The 25,800-nt window shown below is 41.5% G+C and overlaps 1 protein-coding gene across 4 annotated transcripts in view; it reads right to left on the minus strand.

Annotated features, from left to right (window-relative positions):
• Positions 1-25,800, minus strand: part of LOC142932743 (uncharacterized) — a 92,703-nt gene that overhangs the window by 49,315 nt on the left and 17,588 nt on the right. For all 4 annotated transcript variants that reach the window (XM_076076786.1, XM_076076784.1, XM_076076785.1 and 1 more), the window contains exons 10-15: positions 25,096-25,140; positions 21,589-21,633; positions 10,771-10,806; positions 9,005-9,034; positions 8,872-8,898; positions 8,262-8,315 (exon numbers count right to left, since the gene is read on the minus strand). In XM_076076786.1, coding sequence (XP_075932901.1) covers positions 8,262-8,315; positions 8,872-8,898; positions 9,005-9,034; positions 10,771-10,806; positions 21,589-21,633; positions 25,096-25,140 — 237 coding nt within the window. The remainder of the gene's footprint in view (positions 1-8,261; positions 8,316-8,871; positions 8,899-9,004; positions 9,035-10,770; positions 10,807-21,588; positions 21,634-25,095; positions 25,141-25,800) is intronic.

Raw genomic sequence — 25,800 nt, forward strand, 5'->3', positions numbered from 1 at the left:
TAACAACTCCTAAGGAGAGGAAAGAGGGCTGATGATCTGAATTTACATTTTTATGCGGTGAAGATGATAAATCTATATTCAACTATGAGCTCAATCCCCACCTATCAGCCGAATGTCTGTGCAGCGTTTCCATGCTAGTCGGGTGCCTATATCGCGTTGGCTCCTCACAAGGCAGACGCTGCCACTCGGATGTTCTCATCCCCTAATGGATGCTGTTATTAGTCTTGGCTCTTACAAATTTCACAGTCTCATCTGGACTTTTGGCCGTATTATTCATCCGGAGCAGACTGCTCCCGTCCTATGTTTACAGATACTGAATGTTTCATTAATGCATTATCCAACAAGTGAATGGGAGAGGCTGAAAGTCTCCGTTGAATAAACCCTGGTTCATTTTACAAACCAAATATTTGAGGTCAGAGAGAATAACACTGTGCAAAGATCCACAGGGCGCTCACTCCGGGTACTGTAGCCCTCGGCGAGTCTTATGTTTCATATCACTCACCACGCATACCAGATTACACTAAGGTCCCACACACAACCATCTGTATAGCATCAGGCCACTGTAAATGCGCTGTTTCCTGGCATGCCATTAAAGTGGACACAGATGAATGTATCTAAATTGGTTGCGGGCAGGATGAGAGTGTGAAGAATCAAAAATATGGATGACGGGCTGTAACGGTGACGCAGCCTCCCACTACCGCGCCTCCGTGTTCTGCAGTGTTCAGGGCTTCATCTCCTCCCCGTCCAGCCTCCCTCCCCCCTGCTCTCTTAGCGCGCCCCCCCCCCCCCCCCCCTCCCTCCCTTTGGCCAAAGAAACGGCAGACATAGCGGGAGCTTACTTCAATCATCCAAGCATCCCGGATCCAAAATGCCCTTTTAAAAGGTATTTACATTCACAGCATTTCTCAACCGCTGTCTCCTCCTCAAACTGACCTAAAATGCCAGGAGAGTGTCTTTGTATATTACTAGACTGTTTGGAGCCAGAGAAATCCCATTGTTTGGATGACTGAAGCCGTGGTGTGGACGATGATACCTACACTCACAGGGGCCAGTCACCTCTTGTACACAGACACACCTCAATGAGTCGAGTTGATTCTGTTCAGTCGACCCCCTTTGACACACGACACTCCATTAGTGTTGCTATGATCTGGCAGACATCAAAACAACATTTGAAAATGTTGGCATGTGGTATTAGACACAGGCCAAGGCGATGCCAGGCCTTCATGAATTCTCACACTGGAGCAGCAAGGACGGGCATATCGCTTGCAGTGTCCCTGTTGTGTGGTGCAGCTCTGTCTCCTGAGGAAGTCGTGAGGTTGTAGATGTGTGAATGAGGGCCGTGCCCTGGCCAACTATAGCAAGCCTATCTAATGCTCAGAGGATGTGTTGACCTACATTACCCCTTGTTGAACATCAGCCTTTTCACGAATACATACACACATCAACTCACAGACACACACAAACATACACACGCAGTGACTATAAAGGCCAGTGAACAATGTGCAATCAAAGTGGCCCCCTCAAAGTCTTGCCCCCTGTATTCGTCCCTGTAATTAATTGGCCAATTGATGTGTGTTTATTGTGGACACCCATGGACGTGGCCATACTGAGGCTCTCTGGGAAAGATGAGAGTCAGACAGATAAATCAAAGCTTTGTGCATCTGTCCTTGCATGTGCCAAACGCTTCCCCCTGTAACCCTCCATATTCCCAACTGGGCCCAAATGAGAGACCTTTTCATAGGCAATCAGGTCAAATCTTTGTTTCATCCTCTGTCCCAATGCACTTGACATTGACAAGATTAATTGCCTTGTGCACTGGGCAAACGTGCTACCTCCTGGTGCAATACAGGTGTCACAAGCGTGGCTCTCTGGATTTCCTCCACATGAATCTGGACAGGGAGGGAGAAGAATAACCTATTCCATTTTGTTCGACGAAGGGTTAACGAATCCTCCCCCTGCTTGTAAAATCGCATGGGGTGTAAATCCTGCCATTAAATCTCAGCTGTGAGCCCTGCTGACCTGTAAATTATTCTCTCGGTGTTACTCTGCCATTGAGCTTCAACGGGTCGGGCCAATACTGTAACTACATACCTACATCACGCTACTGTAGTTAAACACTGCTTTAAGACACACACCATCAATATGGTCCCCAACCGTGTCTCAATGGTTAAACATATGGTTTTAAGGGTGCTATGTGTGCATATGTACATGTTCAATTGAGTCACGCTGAATTTGACATAAATGTGAATGTGTATTTATGGGATATACTGTATTTCAATTTTTCTTAAATTGATTTTTCGAAAATGTACGACAAAATAAATCAAGATATGCCAAATGTGTCAAGGTGACACATTCCTGCAGAAAAATGCAAATGTGGGAGAACATTTGCATTTAGCCATGATTTATAATTTCTTTATCTTCAATGTACAATACATGAATGCATGTATTTAGGATACAAAAGTATATTTAACAGATCAGCGGCATATCAGATCAAATCTGACTGAAAGCCGTTGGGAGAAATGAATTTACCATAAAATTAAAGCTGTGTACTGAGCTGGACAACAAATAGCTTGGCTCCAGTCAAATAGCTGCTGTAAATTCATGCATTTACTGTATCACCCGAATCAGCGAAAGCCTCCCATGGAGAACTTCTGGCAGGAAGGCTGGTATTCTCACCAGGGACTCGTTACTTAATAATCTCACCCTGCAGGTGCTCTGATAGAGGTCAACAGTCTGTTACAGTTGCATCGCTGTTCATGTCTGCCGCCACCTATGGAGCAGGAAACTGCTGCCAAATGTCCCAGTCCCAACACGCCGAACAATATCTCTTTCCCTATCACTGTCACTGCCTGCTTTGGTCCCTGCAGACAAACACAGACTGATCCAAACGGACCTGAGCCAAGTGCATCAGATGTAATATAAATATTATATATACTGCGGTGGCTCAATTATCTCAAAACAACATTAGCTGGACCCTGTAGAGGAGAGGCAGCTACATTCGGGTTACGGCATGCATTTGATTTTCAGAGAACAGCATCCTTTTTCAAACCAAATTAGGTTAAATGACAAACGCTATTGTGTAGCGAGGATACATAGACTTAGTTTTAAAGTAGATGAATGTTATTGTATCCAATCTGACACTAATGTTTTGACCTGCATTACGCCATCTAGAGAATACCTGTAGGATACTGCGCCTGCGCACGTGCGCTTTGTGCAGAGAGAAATCGACAGTTTGGTAGTAGAGAAAATGGCACAAGTGAAATATTATATAGTTGTTCCCTGGTGTGAAAGACAACATTTGACCACTAGTCTGAAGGGAATAGTGGTGAAATGGATTTAGTGGTATCGAGTGGTGTGGTTATATTCAATTAAATACCAATGTCCATTCCTCCTATCACCAATGGTGGCCATTCAAAAATCCCCCTGAAGCCAAAGAAGAAGAAGAGTGCACAGCTGAAGACCTGACCAAGGCAAAAACCGCGTTGCACATGATAGTGACGCTGTTCAGCGAGTATTGCTCACAGCCTTTCTTGGTAGAGGAGGCCGAGGTGGTGGACCCATAAGGCAAAAACCCAGAGCTGGATTACAGGAAGGACAATTGGTCCAGCGAGTTCATCAACTGGAAAGTTCCGCCACCAAAAACACAGCGGACTCCATGAAGAGGACCAGCTCACTTTGTAGATATGAAGGACTCATTCTTATCTAACGAAAACACAACAGGTGCAAATACACTAATGAAAACGTCATTATTAATATTATATTACATATCTGCTAATAGATCCCCCGAAATGCTACACACTGGCCCTTTAAGCATCCAGTGTATGGGTGACCTTTTGAGACATATGCTGGCACAAGGACGAAGGAACAAAATATATGGAGAAAAACATGCCTTTGCCTTTGGTCAGGAGCTATAGACAGCTGTCTCAGTCATTCAGCACAGGGCTTGAATGGAAAATGTAAACACCACTATCACTTCCAAACGACACAATTACCTCACTCTTCTTTGGAAATCTGGACCATTCCAGTTGCAAGCAAAGACAAGACAAACAATCTTTTCTACCGCTTTGACAGGTTATATCCATACCACTTTAAAGTGCCCAGGCAGCTGTCGCTGAGGTTTGTTACATATTTTGACACGAGTGAAGAACCGAAAGTGTGCCTGCACTACAATTACTGGCGTGCATTGATCTGGGACTGTGCTATCACATGATGTGAAGTGATGACAGCTGATGAATGCGATGTGACAGCAGTTGAAGTTTTAAGATAAAGAATTTTACAAATAGCCATCTCTGCCATATAACTGGAGGAGAGTCGATTTACTGTCTTCAACAAGTGAACATCAAGTTTGCACCAAAGTTCTTCGCTAGTTTCATTCGACTTCCGGCATAGGCTAAGGTTTACATGCCTTATGACATCACGAAATGTGCTGGGGAAATAAAAAGCACACTGGTTCAAGGCTCCATACTGCTGCATGTCTACAGTCACAGGATATAAATGCATTAAAGCTAAACCTTCTGCGAGTGGCACGTCATATGATTTAGTGAGAAAATGATTCTTTCCAGATTGAAAGTCTCTCTTTAAATGCTTTTCCCTCCACGAGGTCATCTTGTGTGGCCTAGCAAGTAATGGTCTCCGAGCCTTTTCACCTTTATTGTGACTTTTGTCCTCTCTTATCTCCTTGACATATGAGGCAGGCATCTCATGTGGCACCGTGTCATCCACCCACATCCACAGCTGAGGCACGTGGACGAATATTTCCATGAGAAACAGGAGCCATTTAACAGGGGAGAGACACTAGAGACAATTCGGAAGGCAGGCAGTTGAAAATGTCACCTCTTACCTGATGGTAAAGTATGTAGCATCAAAGATTACAGAAATCTCTTCACCTCATGCACGATAAAAGATACCTGCATGTTTCTTACTGAGCTACAAATCACCAGTTATCAATCCATATCATTTGCAAACTGTGCCAACTAGTTCACTCTCTAAGCAAAACAACTAAATAAATAACCAACCATCTAAATTTAAATAAATAAAAGAATAAATCAGTCAGAGGATCTACACTGCATTATTCATTTGAAGAGAACACATCCGTAGACAGAGCAGTTGTGCTTCCTCTAGGTCTTGCTGGAGTTTCATCATCTCTGCACTAGCACAGCTACAGCATGTCAGAACAAACAGTACTTGGCACAGTAGAGGCCCTCAGCTGATTAAAGGTGATTTAAAATGTGTTGCATACACATTATTTAGATTCAGCAAAATGCACCGAAAGGAATCAAAGAAGAAAGTAAATCGTTTTTTTCAACCAAAATAATATCGCAGTATGTATAGAGAGAATCTATTTATAAGGCTATACAGGTACATTTATACCGCTAATAAGGCTTGATGTGGTGTTAGGCTTGGATTAAAACTCCAAGACCCACCTTGTATTGGGGGATTCCTTAAGGTAATTATTTATTAATCCACAGGAACCTACTGCCTTGCCCAGGGGTGAATCCACTCACATCCCTGTGCCAACTACCGAAGCAAAATATGCTGGGAAGACTTGGCACGGCATGAATAAACCAAGCTTGCTGTGGCATTCCAGTGTATTTTGGCTTTAAGGAAGCAGTGCGCATTGACCAGGCAAGCGTAGGTTTTCAGTCCTATTTTAAGCATGCACAAATATGTCATTTGGTACTTTTGCAATGCTTTCTGCCACCAAATCCCACATCACTTTTGTATGCGCACAACACTTTATTATACAGTCCCTCAAATGTATATATTGATGGGTGTCAGGCAGACGCTTCTCTGCACTGCATGCTGTACGAGAATACCAAGTACAAATACAAATGACTACACTCAAAACTCTAAAATTCCAAGGTTGTTCCCTTCAGCATGCGCATATCTCTTCTCCTCAACCTGTGCAGGAGAGGGTCAGCCAACAATGACAACACAGAGCTTAGCACACCATCAGAGCACCTGATTAATATTTTACCACAATGCAGTTGGTGAGGGGGACATATCCCTTTTTTACTGGTGCTCCCCATCTTCTGTTTTGATCTGTTGTAATGTGCCACTGAATCCCAAAGTCATACTCTTTGCCTGCCATTCTGTGTCAATGCCATGCATAATAGATAAAACCAAGCCATTCACATTACTATTGATGGCAATGTGTAATGTGGGGAAAATACATTCCCATAAATTCATAGATATGGTTGGACTGGCCCTTACCTCCACCCTGAGAAACTGAATTAGCCATCCATCAGGGTAATAATATAAAATCAGGATTCTGTGAATGTTCTACACGGGGTCCCGGAGGGGGCTGGGTGACTGCCCTTGATAGCCACTCTTGCATATGTTGCTTTGAGCTTCAGAGAAGGATCAGTGAAAATGGCATCATTCCTCTTCTCCACGCTATGCCCTCCACGTCTCCTTGGAGTAAATCTAAACTGCTTCGAGTGCTTGTATTTTCCTCAACAATTAATTCAAGTGGACAGTGTGAGAGATGTTCTGGCTTGAATCTAAGGCCTTATGAAAGCTTTCTACTGCCAGCTATTCTATGAAGGTTTCGGAGTGGTCACTCGATGTAAAGATATTCTGCATCACTTGTACATCAGCTACGGCTCTTTGTAGAACCAATAAGTCGACAGCGTGGACAAGAGTTGCTAATTGGGTGAGAGTCTCTCGCTGGATCAGCTGGCCACTAGCTAGCCCCTGATAATGATACATGTCCACCTCCCTAAAATAGGCTGTCAAACTGCAGAAACACAGATTGGTCAACAACTTCGAGGCCACATGTGACTTGTAGAGCTAAGAATAAGCAGAAACCTTAGCACATTAACAGTCACCATGAAGTCAGCCAGTCATCAAAGACAGGGTATTAATAGATCAGAACTGTGTCTTCAGCAACAGCTACTACAACAACAGCAGAAAGTCTGAAATGGCCAGCTTAAAGCCCTGTGGCTGTTTCACCTAGTAGTACTACTACTAGTGCAGGAATATTACGAGTACATAGGAAACCAAGAAGCCACAACATCAAACGCAGAGTGACTTTCTATTCCTCAAAACCAATTATGATTGAAAGATTCTTCATAAAACTGTGTTCCAGAATAAAAGCGGACACCATTATCCCGCCCCCTTTGACGCTTTGTTTCCTACTTAACACCTAGCTAATGAAGTGCAGGGACAACATCGGCAAAAAAACCCCCAACAAAACAAACTCTGAGCTCACTTTTAGATCCTGTTACTTCATGCATTGTGGGAAATGATCCATTGAGAAATAATACAACTGATGACAGGTCATAAATTGTTACTGTTATGGGACCAAGTTTTGAGTTTGAGTGTATTCACACACAGAGGGGGGGAATTCTTGAGATACTTGTGTCCAGATGCTCCAAGTATTGTGCATCATCTCGGCTCTTTCTTAATCTGAAAAGAACGTTTGCCAGACCTACACACGGTTGCTCTATGGCTCGACCTGCTATACAGTATATGTTATATTTTGCTCCAGCGAAGCCAAATGTTTTCTTCCTGTTTAATGACCGTTTTCTGTAATATAAGCCGGAATACTGAGTCGGAAGAGCCTATTTTTAATCACGGTGACACAGGTGAAGGTAGTCACACCAAGTCGATTGGACACAAAAGGACACTCTCTCCACCTGTTCTTGAACACTGCCTTTCAGCTGTGATGTCTGGGAACATTCTTGCTGTTGGTCTTCAGCCCACCATAGCGTTATAATCACCCAAAAAGAATGTCTGAACACCATACATGATATAAAAGTACTTTCAAATGTACCGGACTTTTGCAAATGCTCCCACGCAGACTGATGGTTTTATGGTACAAAGCTCTGAAAAGCAGCCCTCCTATTGTAGTAAATGTATACCGGTACTTTTGATTTCCAACACAAATCCTGACACTTGTATTCCTAACCACAGTTACTCCAGTCAGAGGTGACAAATAAATACATCTGGTGTAATGTTTCAGTTGATTTAGTCATGGACATAGTCTCTCTCCCAAATTAAGCTGACCTTTTGGAAACTTAATAATGCGTGCTGCCGGACAAACTGTGAGCGTGTGTGACCCCTTGGCCATGAAGCCCATTAATTAATTGTCAACAAGCCCACCCCTCTCTTCTCTCTCTGCTACAGATCATCTTAGCCTCCCCTAAAACAACAACAGCCTCTCAGCTGCTGTTTGGCCTTTTCCCAGGCCAGGTCCTCTCAGTCAGTACAACCACTAGCCAGGAAACACAACTGGTGGACTGTTTGTGTTTACTCACCCTTTTGCCCTCTTTGCCTGGTTCCCCTGGCTGACCCGGCACCCCAGCAAATCCCTGGGGAATAGGACAGACATCACAGTGAATTGGGTGCTACATTCATGCGGTATTGCAGGAAGATATTATGGCTTGCTTCTTGTAAAAGCAGATGCAGACAGATGTTTGTGTCACATGTTCTCAACAGACCAGTGGATAAACAGTGGGCTTATTTGCAGTGACAGGAGAGGCAGCATTAGCTTAGTTAAAATTGCATGAATAGATAGAAGGGAATATGTACAGCTGCAGTTTCCCATTCTCGCTCATTCACAGTTTCTAGGGGACTTCTCCAGGATCCCTTTAATAGGCAATGTTCAGCCTCAGTTGATCAAAGCATCTCATTATTCTACACAGTATCTTGATAAGGAACAATTAGTAAGTTAATCAAGGTACATACTGAGTGGTGATTTTGTTTGGGAGTTCTTGTGCGAAGATATACTTATTGTGCTTCAATAATTGCTTGTTGAACCTAATAGTTGTACTTGATTGCTTGGGAACATTATATATGCACTCTGTCCAACGAGAAAAACAGAGGACAATGAGATACTTTAATTAAATGAAGCAATTCATGTATTACCTGCTCTCCTTTGTCACCTGGAGGGCCCTGCATGTGACAAATAACAAGTTATGTTAACAAGAAAACAAAAGCATGAACTCAAAAGTACAGAATGTTTCCATATTTTTGATGAAAACAACATTAACTTGGGTACCTGATCTCCTTTGAGACATTCTTTGTCAGCCTAGGAATCAATCAACAATCAAAAACAGTCAGTCAGCCTGAAAGCAAGACTCCCGTCATTCATATATTGTTTAACGACACATGTTTTCCAGTTATAGGTAAGCAACACAGTTGGTCAGGAGGCAATTATCTTTGGCTGCGATGACCCGAAGAGAAGTCAGGGCATGGCTATTACAACTCCCCAGACACCCTGCTGGCCACTGTCATTAAAGGGCAGACAGAGTCGTCTATCCACCAGGCCACAGAATGGACACAAGGCCACATACAGCATCTCGACTTTCAACTACAGGCCGAATAATTGGTGTCCTCTTTCAATTGGCATCCAAAAGTCAAACTCTGTCGACTTTTCTTGGAAACAGCTGCAGAAATGGGCATTCAATAACATATGTCTTTCACGTTAGTCAGAGGCCTCATGCAAAGAAATAACAATAAAAGAAAAGAAAAATGAACAAGGACAGCCCGGAGATATTTGCAGCTGTATAAGAAAAGAGTGACAGCTTTGACCTGTGACACCCTAAATAAAACATGCCTTAGTCCATGCAGTGCTTTTGATTATAAATCAATTATTCATGTACAGCGGTACAACTTTTGTTGGCTTGTGAGAACAGATTTTTGACCTTGGGTGGTAACAAGCAATACAATGCACAACGCAAATTCACCCACTACTTTAATAACTTCCTCACAACATTTTCTGCTCAAACTCACCACCCAATTTACTGGCATTATGTGAGGAAGTTGGGCAAAAAAAACATGTTCGCTTTACAGGGAAAGATTGTTGTTTTGCTTGTCCTTAAAATTAGCTTTGGAGAAAAGCGAATTGATGGCAGCAGTGTTCCGTGGGTATCGTAGGCACTGTGGTGACATAAAAGGGGCAAGCCAGACGCAGTAGGACACAGTTTTTGTATCACTCCAGTGGTGATTAAAACTGGCAGGCAGATCCCCTCATGATGTGTACATAATTAGCTAACCACCCGCAGTACACCTTTAATCTCCAGCAGCCGTCAACTCCCCGGCTACAATGCGTCGAGAGCGTGCGTGTGTGTTTGCATCTGTGCCCACACATTCACTATATGTGATGATAGGTGACTATGCAAGCATCTGCTAGTACATATATCTGCTGTCCGCTGACACATGTACCCTCAATTTGTGTGGGCACTGGAATGAGCACATTTCTGGGTTATGTTCTCTGTCCTCTCGGTTTTACAAGACCACAGAGGAAGCGCTAGTACAGCCAGTCCAATTATGAGATCGGAATACATAAAGTGCGGTGTCGTTCTTCCCTGGTGTCTGCAAAGAAGAAGTCAGCAGGGACAGTCACCCAACCCAAAAAGTGCATGTCTCACCCATGTGGGATACAGCCAGCGACTACCTGTCAAACCTTCACCCCCACCCTGAGGCTAGGAGCTCTATTCTTCTCTGCCTGGCTGCTCATCCTTATCCTTTTTGACCGAAGTGAGGAGGCCCACTGAGCCCTGTCTATCTGCTCCTTGTTTGACCCATTCCCAGGTAATGGTAACGTGACACAGACACTGCTCACCTGAGTGCCTCACTTTCCATCTCTGTGGGCCAGACATTTTAACACTGTGTGTAGCACCCGGTCAGCCAAAAGGCTGCGATATTTACAAAGCTCAGTCCAGCTATTTCAGTTCACACCCCCATGAGCCCATTTCAATATTTATACTTCTTTTGAACGTCCTTACAGCATAATGAGATGTAAATGTAACAGTGTGAACTTACTGGCAGCCCCGGATCTCCAGGCAGACCTTCATCACCCTGTGAAAGAAGATAATAATTAGAAAAAAAGACTTAAATCTTCAGTCAACTGCATCTTTAACATTCTGTTTGCATTAGAAATGGCTACAGCTATATATTTTTGACTTTTAAACATTTAGCCTAAAGGCCAGTCATAATGTTTGTGATAAAAACTGAAGGTCAGGTCGTTACTATGCGTAGCAGTAATATCTCAATATGCACTATGGTATTTACAGTACGTCTTGAAATGAAGTCCGATGACTTTCAAGCTGTCAGATTGGCTCATGGGCTGGTGCCATTAAATGCGACAGGCCTTAAAATAAACACAGCCGTACTATATCATGTAAAAGCTTTGCAGTACAGTATTGACAATGGCCAGGTATGATAACATTGTTTGGTGACTGTGACATACAGGCAGTCAAGAACATTTTTTTTTTTATGCATTTAAGCAATGATCTCACATGCTTTTTACTGCTTCACTTGTTTTTTGTCTTTTCAGATAAAACTCATGCATCATTGTCCAATATTGTTGTAGTCTCTCCCCTTCACACCGCAATCCCAACAGTACGTTATTAAGCTCTGATTTGAGGATCAGCGAACTTTAAATCTGGCAATACCTGTTCATCAGATGTGGATGAAGGGGGGAAAAAAGCTGTTTGTAGATCATATCCATTTTGTTGTCTAAATGAATGTCACAGCTAAAATATACCTGCTATGGGATATGCAAGGGACTCATTACTTTATATTCCAAATCTGCCTCCCTCTGTCAGTTTCAATACAAACAAACGTTCTCTCCACCCACATCCCCACCATCCCATCTGGAAAATAGGATAAAATACGCTGTGATTCTCCGTTGTCTTCACAGAAACACACAGACCTCATTATAACTTCAAGGCGGGCAGACAGAGCATTGCACCTACAATTATATGATGAGTTCTTCCAAAAGACAACAAAAAAAAAAAAACAATAATGGAGGAAAAAATGAAAGTGCTGGAGATATGGCAACTAATTACAGGAAGAACATTTCATCTCATACATGGAAAATAATCCCACAATGGGATGAAACGAAAAGTAAAGTTTAAAACAGACCAATATTTTCTGCATTGCAACAAGAGTTTATCTAATTCATGTCAGTGATGTCAGTGAACAGACTATAAAAAACCTGCAGATAAAGTTTTGCATCAAACTCCTCTACTGCACGTCCAGCTTGTCTTGAATCACAGGATTATCACACCAGTCGTAGCCTACTGTACATGACATACCTACGTAACTCTTGGATTTCTAATATTTGGGACCAAATGTCAAACATATTCTAAATCAAGAGTCCCTGTGAGGGGAACAAGAAGGCAATAATATGCAATCCACATCTTTGCTGTAGGCTTTATAATAAAAGACAGTTTGGAGAGAGCAAGATAAAGGGATTTTGTTGGCTATGTCTATTACAAACGGCTCTCCCTATGAATATACAAATACTCTGCAAATATAGTGAGCGGAACATTTTCTCTCAACCGGGGCTATAAGCTACTCCATAGGACCATCAATGAGTTCTTGCTAAGTTATGATAGCAATAACAATATTCTTTGGCTGGCCATGTTTGGAGTAGCAATTATAGCAGCACTTCAAACAGATGAGCAAACTTGTTATTGACACTACAGCTCATGAAAGTCAAGCTGATTCCCTGAAGTATCTATTTTCATCTGAAAAAGAATAACGAAAAACAATTATGGTGTCATTTTGTCCGGGCCAGTCTGTATGGGCAGACTCACTCACTTTGTTGCCTTCAGGACCAACTGGACCAACTGGCCCTGGGTCACCTTTTAGACCCTGGGAACAAAACATATACAACATATTGAAGTATGTTTCTTTTTAGTGAGAGTTACGGATTAAAAACTGGTTAAAAAAAAGGACCCAACATGTGTTACTGTATGTCAGTATGTTGACACTCAGTAGACAAGTATGTCATGCAGGTGTGAGATTCCCATGCCTGTCACAACCAGTTAATGAGAGAAGAGCAGATAATGTCAATCATTGGACGCTGCGTGTACCAAAAAAAAATAAAAAATCAGCTGAGAGATTCAAAATCAGCTGGTTACACAGTTTCTGTGCCCCAAACCCCTTCTCTGTTTTCCCTTGTCACACTTTGGTTTAGCAAGGACTGTGATTGCCATTGCTTTTACACCTTGAAGCAGAGGACCCGGGGGTGGAATTGAACTACACAAGCTCCGGGCAAAGTCAAGCCTCTCGGTGGTGAAATGTGAAAGAGGAGTGACAGCTGAGATAAAGAGCGATAGCTGATGAATGAGGCTTGACACATATTGACAGGCTACATTTGCAGCGAGCCTTGTTAGGTGTGACACATTTGGGCCAGTAGCAGCGGCTCTTTGAAATGGGTAAGGAAAGATGGGGGTGCGTGAGCGGTCTGTAAAATGATTCAGAAATACAATAATTTGTCATGGTTAAATTTAGAGTTACAAAGGCTATTAATAGCGAATTATAGAAGATGCAGAAGATGATTACCTGCCTTTGTCACATTAAGTCTGATGGCTCCACTAGAGACGTGACTCATTCTTTGCCTATTCCCTGCCAGCCTCATATGAAAACACTACCATTCAGATAAACAGAAGCAGTGGTAATACTGGTGTAAAAATAATTGCCCTGATGGTAACAACACATAATGCAGCTTGCCTATAAATTGGGCTTATGATGACATGATTGTGACATGATTTTATGACTTTGTGTGGACCCTCTGCCCACGCACACTGTCAATAACAGGGCAGCTGTCCCATAGCTGTACATGAGAGCCCAATTCTTTATTCAAATCGACAGCCTAACCGCTTTACTGGGGCAATCTGACACGAGGATATCCAGACGCAAATTCCCCTCTGAGTTATTACCAGAGCTCAGGCAGAAACGAAGGAGACTACAAAGCTCACCTGATAACAAGCTCGTAAACAACTTCAGGTTCTGTCAATTACAGAAGAGATTTTGATTAATCTTGTGAGAAATTTGCCACCATTTTTGTAATGAGGAGAGCTTGTCTCGTTGTTGTTGGTGAAAAGGGTCCTAATAAACATGTCTTGTTGTTATTGTGATCCTTTTACAGTCATTATGTGGTTTCCTCTTGTTATTGTGACGTTTGTTCCCAAGCGAAGCTTTAAACACACTTACAAAACAACACTACTACACATTATTCACTACAGCAATGTAGACGTAAATATTTCAGCATCATCTATTAAATTATGCTTGCAATTCATCTGAAGTGGTGCTTAACTCCGTTCGGAGATAGAGGGAATTATTATTTTACTATACAGTATATACATGACCTCAACATAAGTATCCTGCAAAAAGCTGACCACTGGAAAAAAAAATCAAAAACCACACCTGCTTTAAATGAATCCCTGGAGCTACTATACATCCAGTTTAACAATACTATTGGGTTCTGTTATGAATCATAAATATTTAAGGTTATGCTTTCCCTGTTGACATGGAACTACCATGATTTAAACTAATGCATGGGAAGAACTCATGCAGGGTGGTGAGTAATGTTTCCCAGGGCACATGTCCTTATCGGAAACCAAATACAGGTCAGTCAAAAGAAAAGTCCCTCTCTCGCCACATATTGAATGACAGTCGCTCCCCTTGTTTTACAATTTAGCTAAACTGCCGTGGCCAATATGTGTACCAGAAAATAAAAGTTTCCTGCTGGTAAATATTTTAATAACAAGCGTCAACAAAGCAGTTTTACTTAAAAGCTCGAGAATTTATTACGTTTGCCAAAATCCTAACAATGCACTCTCTCAACTTATGCTGAGTGATGCTCAAATTCCCATGTGTGCTTGCGTTAATTTACTACGACAAAAGACGCTTTGACTTCGACAAATTAGTGTTTTTGATTAAAAAAACTTGGCTCAACTGTGTGATTCTTCAGATAATTCAAAGATTGCAGTATTGTCATTGATAGAACCTGTGGAACTGCACAGCATCTGGACTTGTCTGTAGTAATATCCATAATGACAACCAGCGCAATTAAAAGTGAGCCCTCACTTTTTTTGGCGAAGGCTCTTGGCAGCCTTGCAAATTTAGCATTAAATCTTACTCGGGGACACACAAAATATTTTTGCTCTAATTGTCTCCTTTTCCCACAGCCGTGGTCATACACCAGAGTTTGAATATTTAAAATATATTTTTTGTTTCTTTCACGTTTATGTGATGATTCACTGTGGGGAATGTAATGCTGTTTAATAATATATATGTAAGTATACTATATGTTAATTAACCTAATTACAGAAGGTTTCAATTTGTTCAACTTCAGGAGAGCAGAAATTCAACGTTATAAACAAACATTTGTTTATTCTAATTTACACACGACAAGGTTTCCCCTGGGCCAAAATCGACCCTTTTAAAAAAAAACTTGCTTGTTGTCACTGTTGCAAATATTGTTCAAAGTTGTGCAGTCAAGTGTTACCTACCAATTTTCTTCATGTCACTGTGTAAAGTTGTGCCAGAACACTCTCTTATCCTCGCGTTCTCCCTTCTCCAAGCCTCCACATATAGATCATTTTAAAAGACGCGTTCTTATGTTGTTCAAGTGAAATAAGGTGTTAGAAATAATAAATGTGTTTTGGTATCAGTTAAATAATAGCAAAACTAGATGTCTAATTGATTGAGATAGATAGGGAAAACATACCTTATATTTGAATTATGTCATATATCACAATATTTGCTACGCACCTATACGAGACTATTCGAGACCAACATCCATGTATTAACACACACAGTAGTGGCAAGAAATATCTAGGAACTCATTTATCACTTGATCTTTACAAACAAGGCAATACTTCTTGTTATATTACCAAGGGATGAGATCATCTTAAAGTATAAAAAGGATTCTTTAAAATCGAAATGACTGAATGTGGTTGTTTGCAAAGCAATAACTGAGATGTAAATCTAAACGACACTGTTTTGAAGGAGGGATGAAGGGGCTGGGAATATGCCGGTGCAGGTTGTGTGGATGTCTGTTTCTGCAGCACGAGGTCAGAACACTGTGGGGAGCTGTGTACACTTGCCTGCTAATTACACACACCACTGTGTCTCGTCACTCCTGTAGCGGTGAGGCCACAAGACAATCTGGCAACTCCCCAGCACAGGAGCACTAAAGCAAGAGAGAAGCGGGGATGTACAAATGCAGTCTAATTATGTTTACTTCTACCATTTACCAGCCAGAGCCGCTGCAGGTCACTGCCCTCGTCTGACAAGAGGTAGAATAATTGCAGGTTTTAGTTACTGTACACAATTTAATCATCACAACCTGGGTTTGGCCTATTAGGGAGAGGCTAAATCAAAAATTGTAGATGTACTACTGTATGTATGCCGAACATTCTGGTGGGGAAATGTTGTGATACTGAATGACAGGCCGTTAAAGCTGGCTGGAACAGGATCTCTAAGTAACATAGATATCTTGAGTGCCAGCCTACAAATGCCAGGGAGGTTACAGCAGGAAATGCCTTTTGTGACTTTCCATTTGCTCAGCGATACACCACCGCATACAGTGTGGTGATATAAGATTAATCCCATTGAGTGGTGACGAAGGTCGCTTAATAGCATGTCTTTTTACACTCTATGAATGTATACAGTTTCCAAGGTAACCTAAATAAAAGGGCCATTGTGTGAGGATATCAGAGTTCACTGTCAGAGATCCTCTAGATATCATGTTCTGCCAGCAATGTTTGACTTTTCTGCAACACTTCACTTTGCGACCGAACATGTATCCACAAATGTAACTTGGATTACCCACAAGACAACATGGTGTGCGCTCCCTCTGTCCCCACAGGACGTGTATCTGCAAAATGATACTAGATCACATGCTCATACATAGAATTCTGGGTTCTCAGGTGTCTACTCGCGCCTGAAATAACATACTAGCTTTAAAAATGGAATATGAGCAAATTGCAGTAAAGGGACGCATCGGGTATTAGAGTCTCACAGTAAATAGGTTAACTGAAATCATCAAGAAGGTTTATTTGTGCAACATCCATTTTTTTTAAAAATTTGTTTACAAGATAGTAACCTACATGCTCTCTGCTGTTCTTACTGTCTTCTTCTTGCTCCCTGCATGCTTCCTTTTCAAATGCAAGGAGCATTACAACCCCAATTTACTGAAGTTAAAGTTGAATTATATGTTACAACAGGAGCATTCAAAGACACAGAGCAGCATTCAATTCACTGGCTGAGATTTTTATCAATATTGAAGCAACTGAAACTAAATCAAATCAGTCAACCACTACTTGATGACAGATAAAATTATATGTAGCAGTATCATTTTATCATATATTAATTATATATATGACCACCTGATCCACCTTTATAATATTAAATAAGGCTCTCACAGTTTTACAGGCCTGAAGGAAGCAAGCAACAGTCAATAGCTCTGTTCGATATCTACATTACAGACCGGAACATCTGCAAATAATGTCTTTTGGGCTTTCTCAAGTCTCTTAGAACTGATTACTGTAAGTGATTAACTGGTTAAGAAGGGGCAGCCTTATTTAGTCGCTGAGGCTCAACCTCATTCACTCACTACACGGAGGCACTGGGCGTACTGGTTTTAACCCATTAATCCTGTACTGCTCCATGCTCACTGATAAAACATTGGGCTAGTTTACCTCATATATTTTATTACGTGTCCTGCCTTCAAATTAATCTAAATCAAATACAAGGGTTAGGTCAAAAAAATCACGGAAAAACAGAACAGCTGTGAAAAAGACTAATACTGCTAATAATGCTACAATTTCATGGTTGGGGAGAATGTGTTAAATCGTGGATTTTCTTGGTTTCCACTGAAATCCTAGGAGGATGCATACAAGAAAAATGCATCAATTGGGATAAATGGCAAAAATGTATGCTGGGATTATTTGCTTCGAAAAAAACACTAAAGGTGGAAATGACAAATTCTGGTTAATCTCCTCACTTGAAAGTGGCTAGAATCAATATTTCTATATTAACAACGGAGCCACTAATTGAATGTGAAAGGAGTCCTTCTGGGTGACAAACCAACAGAGAATATTAGCCTACTTTGTTGTTCCCCTCAGCTCTACAGAGGACTTTAGAGTCTATTAGCTCTGGTTGGTTTTATTGTCCACAACGTTACTGTTCTGGTTCACTCTCCCCGTTCTTAGCATCCGTCATTTCCAGCAAAAAAGGCACTAAATACCTACTGCATGCTTCTGTACCTGCCCTGCTGACTGCTTAAAAGGCGTCGCGTACTAGATTGAGTGCATTTCTATTGCCTCTCAACGGCTCTCAACATGGCAACGGCTGAGCTACTTGCAGATAACGGTGCTAACGGTGCTATCAGTGCCAACATCGACAAAAGAGTTTAACTGACGGGGAACCAGAGGGAGGGTGCTACGTTTCCACATTGACCCCATTGGTTGGGACGGCCTTATCAGCTGTAACCGCCTTATGAGCGTAGTGCAGAGCTGCGGTGAGCTAGCCATTAAGGCACGCTAGCATGCAGGACCACGCACTAAAAGCACGCACGGCCGGCCTGGTTTTGTCAACAAAGAACGACGAAGGTCGGATTACAACACATACAGAGGGAGAGTGGCTTCATTCTCTGCTCAGGTAGACATTACTCCACTTTATCTTTACATTGCAAATAGTGTTTGCTGCTATATCATTGCTCTGAATATCAAATTACATATCGAAGCACATTTAAGAGACAAATAGTTAAGTCATGAGTTAGTGGAGACCAAAAGCAGAGCGAAAAGAAAAGTGACGAATGGACTTGAATTCATGAGGTTGATAGTCTGTAACTGCTGTATGTGTAAGCAAGCAACCGTTTACCATCAAGTTTGGCATATAAACTTAAAAGGTGATACTGCTGTATGTTATTTTTGATATATTTACAGCTTGTTTCCGCTCCCACCAAGTGTCCAAAAACAAATCTGTTAATGCAGGTAATGGAAATATAAACTTGTATTTTCTGACATGCAAATGTGAAACTTACTGTTTTTGTCAACAAAGTCTTGTGGCTTTAAAGAGAGTATAGAAAAGCTTTTCTTACAGTTCAGTTCCCCGTCAAAAAGGGCTGTCTGACGGCAAGATAAAGGGTGAAAATATTCAACATGCAGCAAAGACATTGAGTTTTTTTAGGCGGGCCTTTTTCTTTAGGTGTTTAAAATGTGTTTTGCAGCTGGCCCTGTCCACAGCAGTATATTGCTTTGCTCCTGCACTTTTCTCCTCACTGGTGGCATGCCAACCGCCATCTACAGAAGGTAATACACTGATGATTACCTCATACAACCCCACTTCAAAACACCCAAACTATCCCTATAAAAACCACCTTGTCAATGTCATCTCTGTGCTTCCAGACAAAAGCAGGTCCAAGCCATGTTTAGCCTAACTAAGCTCAAAGACAAATCCCTTGTGACTCCTAAATGTGTTGGCAACTGGCCTGCTATCTGACAAGATACAGCCTTTTTCAAGCACTTTTTGTTCACTTTTGATTTAGTTAGACTGGCTGTCTTTGCGCTAGGCTAACCATACCGAGAGCTATCCATTGTTATCCATTATGGGTGCTTAATGCTGGACAAACAAGTCTGCTGGAGGAAATGCTACCAAAATGTAGTCCCAACTTTGTTTCAAATCGGTCAAGGATGAGGCACAGTATACTAAATCCCAATAGGATATGCATGTTGAGCCATGTGAGCATGACCAAAGAAAGCCCAACCGCCCATTTGGGATGCAAAAAAAAAAAGTCACCTCTCATGCTGAAAACTGGAACTGTCTCTTTCTGTATTTCTAATCACTGACTGAATACGGACACAATAACAAGAATCTCATTTCTGGTGACAACGTTTCCGACTGAGCACCACTAACGATGATGCCCCCACACACAAAGAGAGCAGAAGGGAGCAGACCGGCCTGTCAGCACACCCTTGGTCAAGACCCCTGCCTCCCCATACACACTCGATATACTGAAATGCAATTTAGCAAATAACATCAACTGTTGACACCTCGACTAAGTTTTTGAGCAGCTGCTTTTCTTGGACAAGGGTCATCAACACAGTCTCTTCACAGTGCACACGCTTCCAGCTGTTTTTACAGTCTATGTACCGCTGTTGTCCAGTCGACTGAAGCCCATGGGTGAATCAGTGAGCGAACAAACAAAGGCTGCTCACAAGCTCTGTCGCTGCTTCCTCCTGATTGCTGTAGAACCATGCAGTAGCAATCAGTGGAATTAAACCAGAGGAATCATGTACACTCACGTTACAGTTCCCATTTAATATTATAACTACAAATCAGTCCGTTTCTGATGTAGATGGAGTTAACTTTCCAGGTAGGTGGTCTTGCTCTACTTCAAATTTCTATGTAAATAAACCTGATTGTGTCATTCATATGCAAATACACACATGACGTCAACTGGCTTTTTAAGCAGCAAATTGCTACTTACCTGGAACAAAGAGAGCCATGTTGCTGGTGGGAGGACATACTAATGCTTGAGTTTGGAATCAATTATTTTCTTTTTCCTTTCATCTGAATTTCACTTCAATTATTGCACTTAAGGGATATACTGGTAGGTGGAAAGCAAGAAGTACAGAATCTATCCTGTCTGATCTGATCCTTCCAAGTTGACCAACATCCTCCTTCTCTTTAATGAGGAAGCACAGTAACGGTAAGCTGCCTTCCCTTTCACGTCACCAGCAGCTTAACCTTTAACGCAACATAACGATTTGTTTCTGATGCAAAATGCAAACATAAATAGAATCACTATTTCTAATTCTGCTGATGTGAGCAGCAGTGTGTGTTTTCTTGCAATCCTAAAAACAAATTCATAGAGAATTTCATAAGTCACTGTACAGCAGCAGGTTATGTTCTATTTTACTATGTAAATTTATGAACTGATTCTTCTGGGAACATACGCACTCCTGTAAATTTACTTTTAGTGCATTTGTTACGGCTTTCTTCCTATTTTTTGAATACCAAGTACTTCTACTTCTAGTACACTGTAGGTCAATACTCCTTCAGCTGTACATACTTATGTTTATGCCTGGCTTTCTTTTCTGCTTTCTCTCAGAGTAACTGTTAGGGCACATCCGCAGCCTGCAGGGAGGCTGATTTCTGGGGCAGCTGTTATTCTACTCAAGGGGGTGATGGTGATGAAAAGAAAGTCTCTTTATTGAGCCACTTTAAACTGACCATCTGCACAGCTACCATCTACTGAGAGGGTGACATGTTGGGCAAACAAATGCTGTGCAACATAAAACATACTTTGATTTAACTAATACTTTAGAAGGACTGCACTGATTTGCTTTTGGCGAAAATAACTTCACCAAGACCGAAGAAGAATAGTAAATCACTTCTCGTGCATTTGCATTAAGTGGAAGAAGAATTTGAATTATTTAATAGCACTTCTTGTGGTGGTTCACATTACTGTACATACATTAGTTTCATCACTGCAGCCAGATTTAGGAGCAAGCAATAAAGTTTAACCTGAAATGACATAGAAGGGACTATGGTAATTTGAAAAATTAGGTTAGTCCATTAGTATGCAAAGTCTATGGTAGCATACATATCAATTAATTTCACTACAGAAGGACACTGCAGGCTCAAACACACTTAGATCCACTTCAGATATGACAGGCACCTGAAAACAGCCACACAGAAAGCTGCGCTTTACTCCGACCCCCGGGGCATCGCACAGAAAATGAAAAACCTATAAGAATTGATTCCCTGACGAAACTAGATCTGGCTGATGTGCTATGTATGGAATATATGTCTGCTGGAGATAGAAGTACTTACCTTCTCCCCATCGATTCCCTTTTTCCCATCTGATCCAAGTTCCCCCTGCAATGACAAGATTGAAAGTTAAAAGGCAAGGAAAGGACCCTCGGAAAGTTTATACTTTAATCTTTTTTTCCCCACACTTTTACACCCAGAAGGTCTTAATAATTTGGTACAGTTAATACCACTTTAATACCACATTTCTTATTGGAGTGAACCAGAACCTCTGTAAAACCTCTCAAGCAAGATTAATGAGGCACACGGACACTCCAAAAAGCTTGTTTTTGTTTTCTTTAACTTTATTCATTGGATTTTCAACGTAACCAGCATTTATAAAATAATTGCATTTGTAAGTTAATAGAACAACACATCATAAACAATATTACGACAAGACAGGGTATAGTCACAGAACAAATGTGCACATACGTGTGCACGCACACACACACACATATATATATATATATATATAAGGTTACATAAAACCGTTTGCAGGACAACTTGATCAGACAGTACAATCCTTAACATCACTCTGGATCTGCAGGGAAATGTTTAAGAAGGTGGCCCACATTGAACAGAATTCGTTTTTAAACCCAATAAGTGTGTGTTTGACTTTTTGCAACCTCATGCAATTTAAAACGGCTTTAATCCAAAGAGCATGAGAGGGGGGTGCAGAGGCTTTCCATCCAAGCTAAATTAATTGTCTCGACCACAAAGTAACAAAGGTGATTGCATTGTTATTGGTTTTGGTCAGTTGCATTGTGCACGAGAAAAAACACCTAAATAATGCAATAAAAGGCTCTAGTCCAATCTGTGCGCCGCATATTTTTGAGATTGTCATAAAGATAGTCATTCCAGAAACCAGCAAGAGATGAGCGTCACCAAAACATGTGTACATGATTTGCAGGATGCAGGTTAGCTCTTATACAGTTAGGGTTCAGATCCTTGTAAATTTCGGAAAATCTTGCAGTGATCCAATGAGCCCTATGAATGAGTTTACACTGAAAGGGTCTTTAGTGTTTCATAGATGATCAGATATATAACATTAGATAACGAATACATTCATTAAGAACTATTTTTACTAAATGTGAGCATACCTCTTTAAATCACTCACTTAAAGCACTAAGGAGCTTTAGCAGTTACAAGGAAACGGTATATCCACATCAACATGTAAACGTAAGCACCAAGGGGCTCCACAATCTAATCACAGCACTGTACAGATGGACTGTTTGGTGTAAGTATGCTATTTCTATCATGTATTTGTATTGAGTTATTGTGGTTACAAGAACGTGCCTACAGTCACACACAAATACCTACATGTCAGCAGGGCGACATTGTGCCATGTGCCACGTGGCAGGACATGAAAAAGAAATCCTTCCTAAATGCATCTATTTATGAAAGTAAAACTGTGCTAAAGGGGTGAGAGTAGAACTACATTTCCACTCCTCATTGGTGGAATGAAGCTAAATCCCAAGCTCTAACACTCACTTGCAGCTCCTTCGAAACTGAGCTTAGTAGGGAACCACACACACATTTTGGGAACCAGATACCAAATTCCCAGCAATATTGTTTGTATCATTTCATCATTTCAGCTCCAGCAAAGTCTGTAGCATAGGTAATATTATACTGGATGTTGTCTGGGAATAAGCTGGTCGAGGCTTATTTTCACAACCATCTTAGAGGCTCATTTCCACAAATATCTTTCTGATCACTGATTCTCCCAAAGCTACCCAGCCCCTGCTTTCCACACTCTCTGCCAGAAATATGTGAGATGTCTTGGAACTTGTTGGCTCTGTTATGAGAATGTGACCTATACAGTTTCATGACCTCAGCATGGCCCGTAAAAAGCTCAAGCAAACCGCCATATTATATTGTCCAAGGGCGACCATATCATTACTCTTATATCGACAGCTGCATGAAATTGTTTTTCTCACATTGTGGCTAACAAAAGAGTCCCAAAATGTGTGTGATTTTGTCCAAGAGGGAGGGAGATACGAGAATGCTAGAAAAAGATGAATTGATGAGGAGTTGAGCTTATAGGTATACCTTTCTATGAAACATGGTACTGTGCATTAGCATTAATATCGATACTACTCGTGGTGCTCTTAGTGTAGACTTTTCTTGTGCACTGTTGTGTAGCGAAACAGCTTCAGCTCCTAAACCTCATCTCAGAAAGAGAGAGAGATGCTGTGCCACTAAGTGTTATTCCATATTACATGTATCAAGCTTCATCTCCAAATGTCTCCCACGGTGAGCTGAACATCTTCTATAGATATAAGTCCAGGATTAAGTCATCTTTCCCGTCCAGGAATGATCTTATTTTTGGCCGATGCATAACCTGCTACCACAGCCATCTGCAGTACAATCGATCACGTTAATACAATGAAATGTCTAGCAGATATGAATATTTTCTTGCTGTGCATTTCTTTTCTTTTTCTGACAATAGAATAACAATCTTATACCCTCTCATTGCAATGCTTACTACAGGACATTACTTTAAGACATGGAAACAGCAGCCATGTGCTGGCATTACACAAAATTGTACTTCCTAGAGGCTGGACCTACCCCCCCCTCACTGAAAGAGATAAACACAGGCGTCCGAGATGCCACATTTAATGGCCCACAATCTCACCGATGGCAGTATTTTAGGATGCAAAAGGCAAGCAACAAAATAGTGATGCATAGTGAGCATGTGAAATCTGGCTATTTTCTCAGCTCTTTAGGATTGTAACAGCAACATCCAATTACAAAAAGAGCACTTAGCCAGTCTTCAAGCTTCCATTTAAATATGCACTTTTCTCCCAATTTAACCCTTGTGTTGTCCTCCCGATTGCCATACACCTGTTGTCCTCTGGGGTCAAAAATTACCCCAGGACAACACAAGGGTTAAATATCTGACTCCACAGCAAGCCATTTGTTTTTCACAGTGAAGATCTACACTGATGTTCACCCCACAGATCCCAGCCCTCTCTCCGACCCTCTCCTACTACTACAACAAGGACACAATCCCTTACTGGCTTCACACCCAGGACTACTGCCAACTGTGGCCAATGGGGCCCTTGGCCAAGCCAGAAACGCTGGCGCTGCTTGGGACGTTGGAAGTCGCGTCTCTTGTAGCAGCACCATTCACTCTGCGCCAACCAAGCACCCACTTGCTGATTTAATTAGATTTTCAGATTGCTTTGTTTTCTGTGTTGCTGTGGCGGGGTCAACACCAAAGGCAAGCCAGTGATTCAATCCGATGATGTTAGAAAATCATCTCAGAGACGGGCAGTGACAGATTCCATAAATCACCAAAACAATACGTGCCACCTGCTATTCACGGCATCAAAAAAAAAAAAAAAAAAGCAGTAAAAGCATGCAGTCTATTTGAAACGAAAGCAAAGGGAGGCAGAAAGCCTAAAAAAACTGAAGCTCACAACTGAGTTCATGTCAATCACAGCTTTAATCACAGCTTTAAAGGGAAAAGCAACAGCAGGGAATTTTGATGGTAAGATTTTGAAGTTGTTTCATCAGTGAGTAGCCTACCTTATGTCCTAGGTTTCCTGAAGGCCCGTCCTCCCCCGCGTCCCCCTGTGACGGAAACAACACACAGAGCAGTTAGTGAAAGGTCTCTCGTTCACACATTAGTGAATAGCTTTATGACGGCATGCCATTTCAGCAGCGATCTTGCTCCTACAGCTGTTCCACGAGTTACTGCTGACATAGTGACTCAGCAGCTGCAGACCGGGATACTGTTTCCCAACAACTGGAAAGCTCAAATCTGAACCTTGTTATTAGGGTTCATTTTACTGTCCTAATAAAATCATTTTTAAAAAAAGAGGACAGGACAGTTATACAGGGTGGTGTAGGACAAGACATAATGGGAGAGAAGTGGAAAGAGATTGTCCTCAGTATTGTTAAGAGAGAGAAGATGGAGGTAGATAGTTATTCAACAAATTAAGCTCACACAGAACTTGCTGCAAGCTAAGAATCTAATTAAATGTGATGTCTATTCACGGTCACACCTTCATTACTGCAACTCAATAGCCTTGTTTAGGAAGAACAGGGAAATGTGGCAAATCCTAATAACTGAGATGCCATCTCTACACTATGGGTTATGAACCCCATTATTCTAGAAAACACTCTCAGTCTACCTTTTATAAATACTGAGCACGATCTGATAAAATACTGTTCTTTGACTGGACATCAAGCGCGTGGCAGGTTGTTATACTTTCACTGGACTCAGCAACG

The sequence above is a fragment of the Anarhichas minor genome, unplaced genomic scaffold (genome assembly GCF_050575085.1).
Source record: "Anarhichas minor isolate MPS153535 unplaced genomic scaffold, ASM5057508v1 ptg000058l, whole genome shotgun sequence".
In the NCBI taxonomy this organism is placed as follows: Eukaryota; Metazoa; Chordata; class Actinopteri; order Perciformes; family Anarhichadidae; genus Anarhichas; species Anarhichas minor.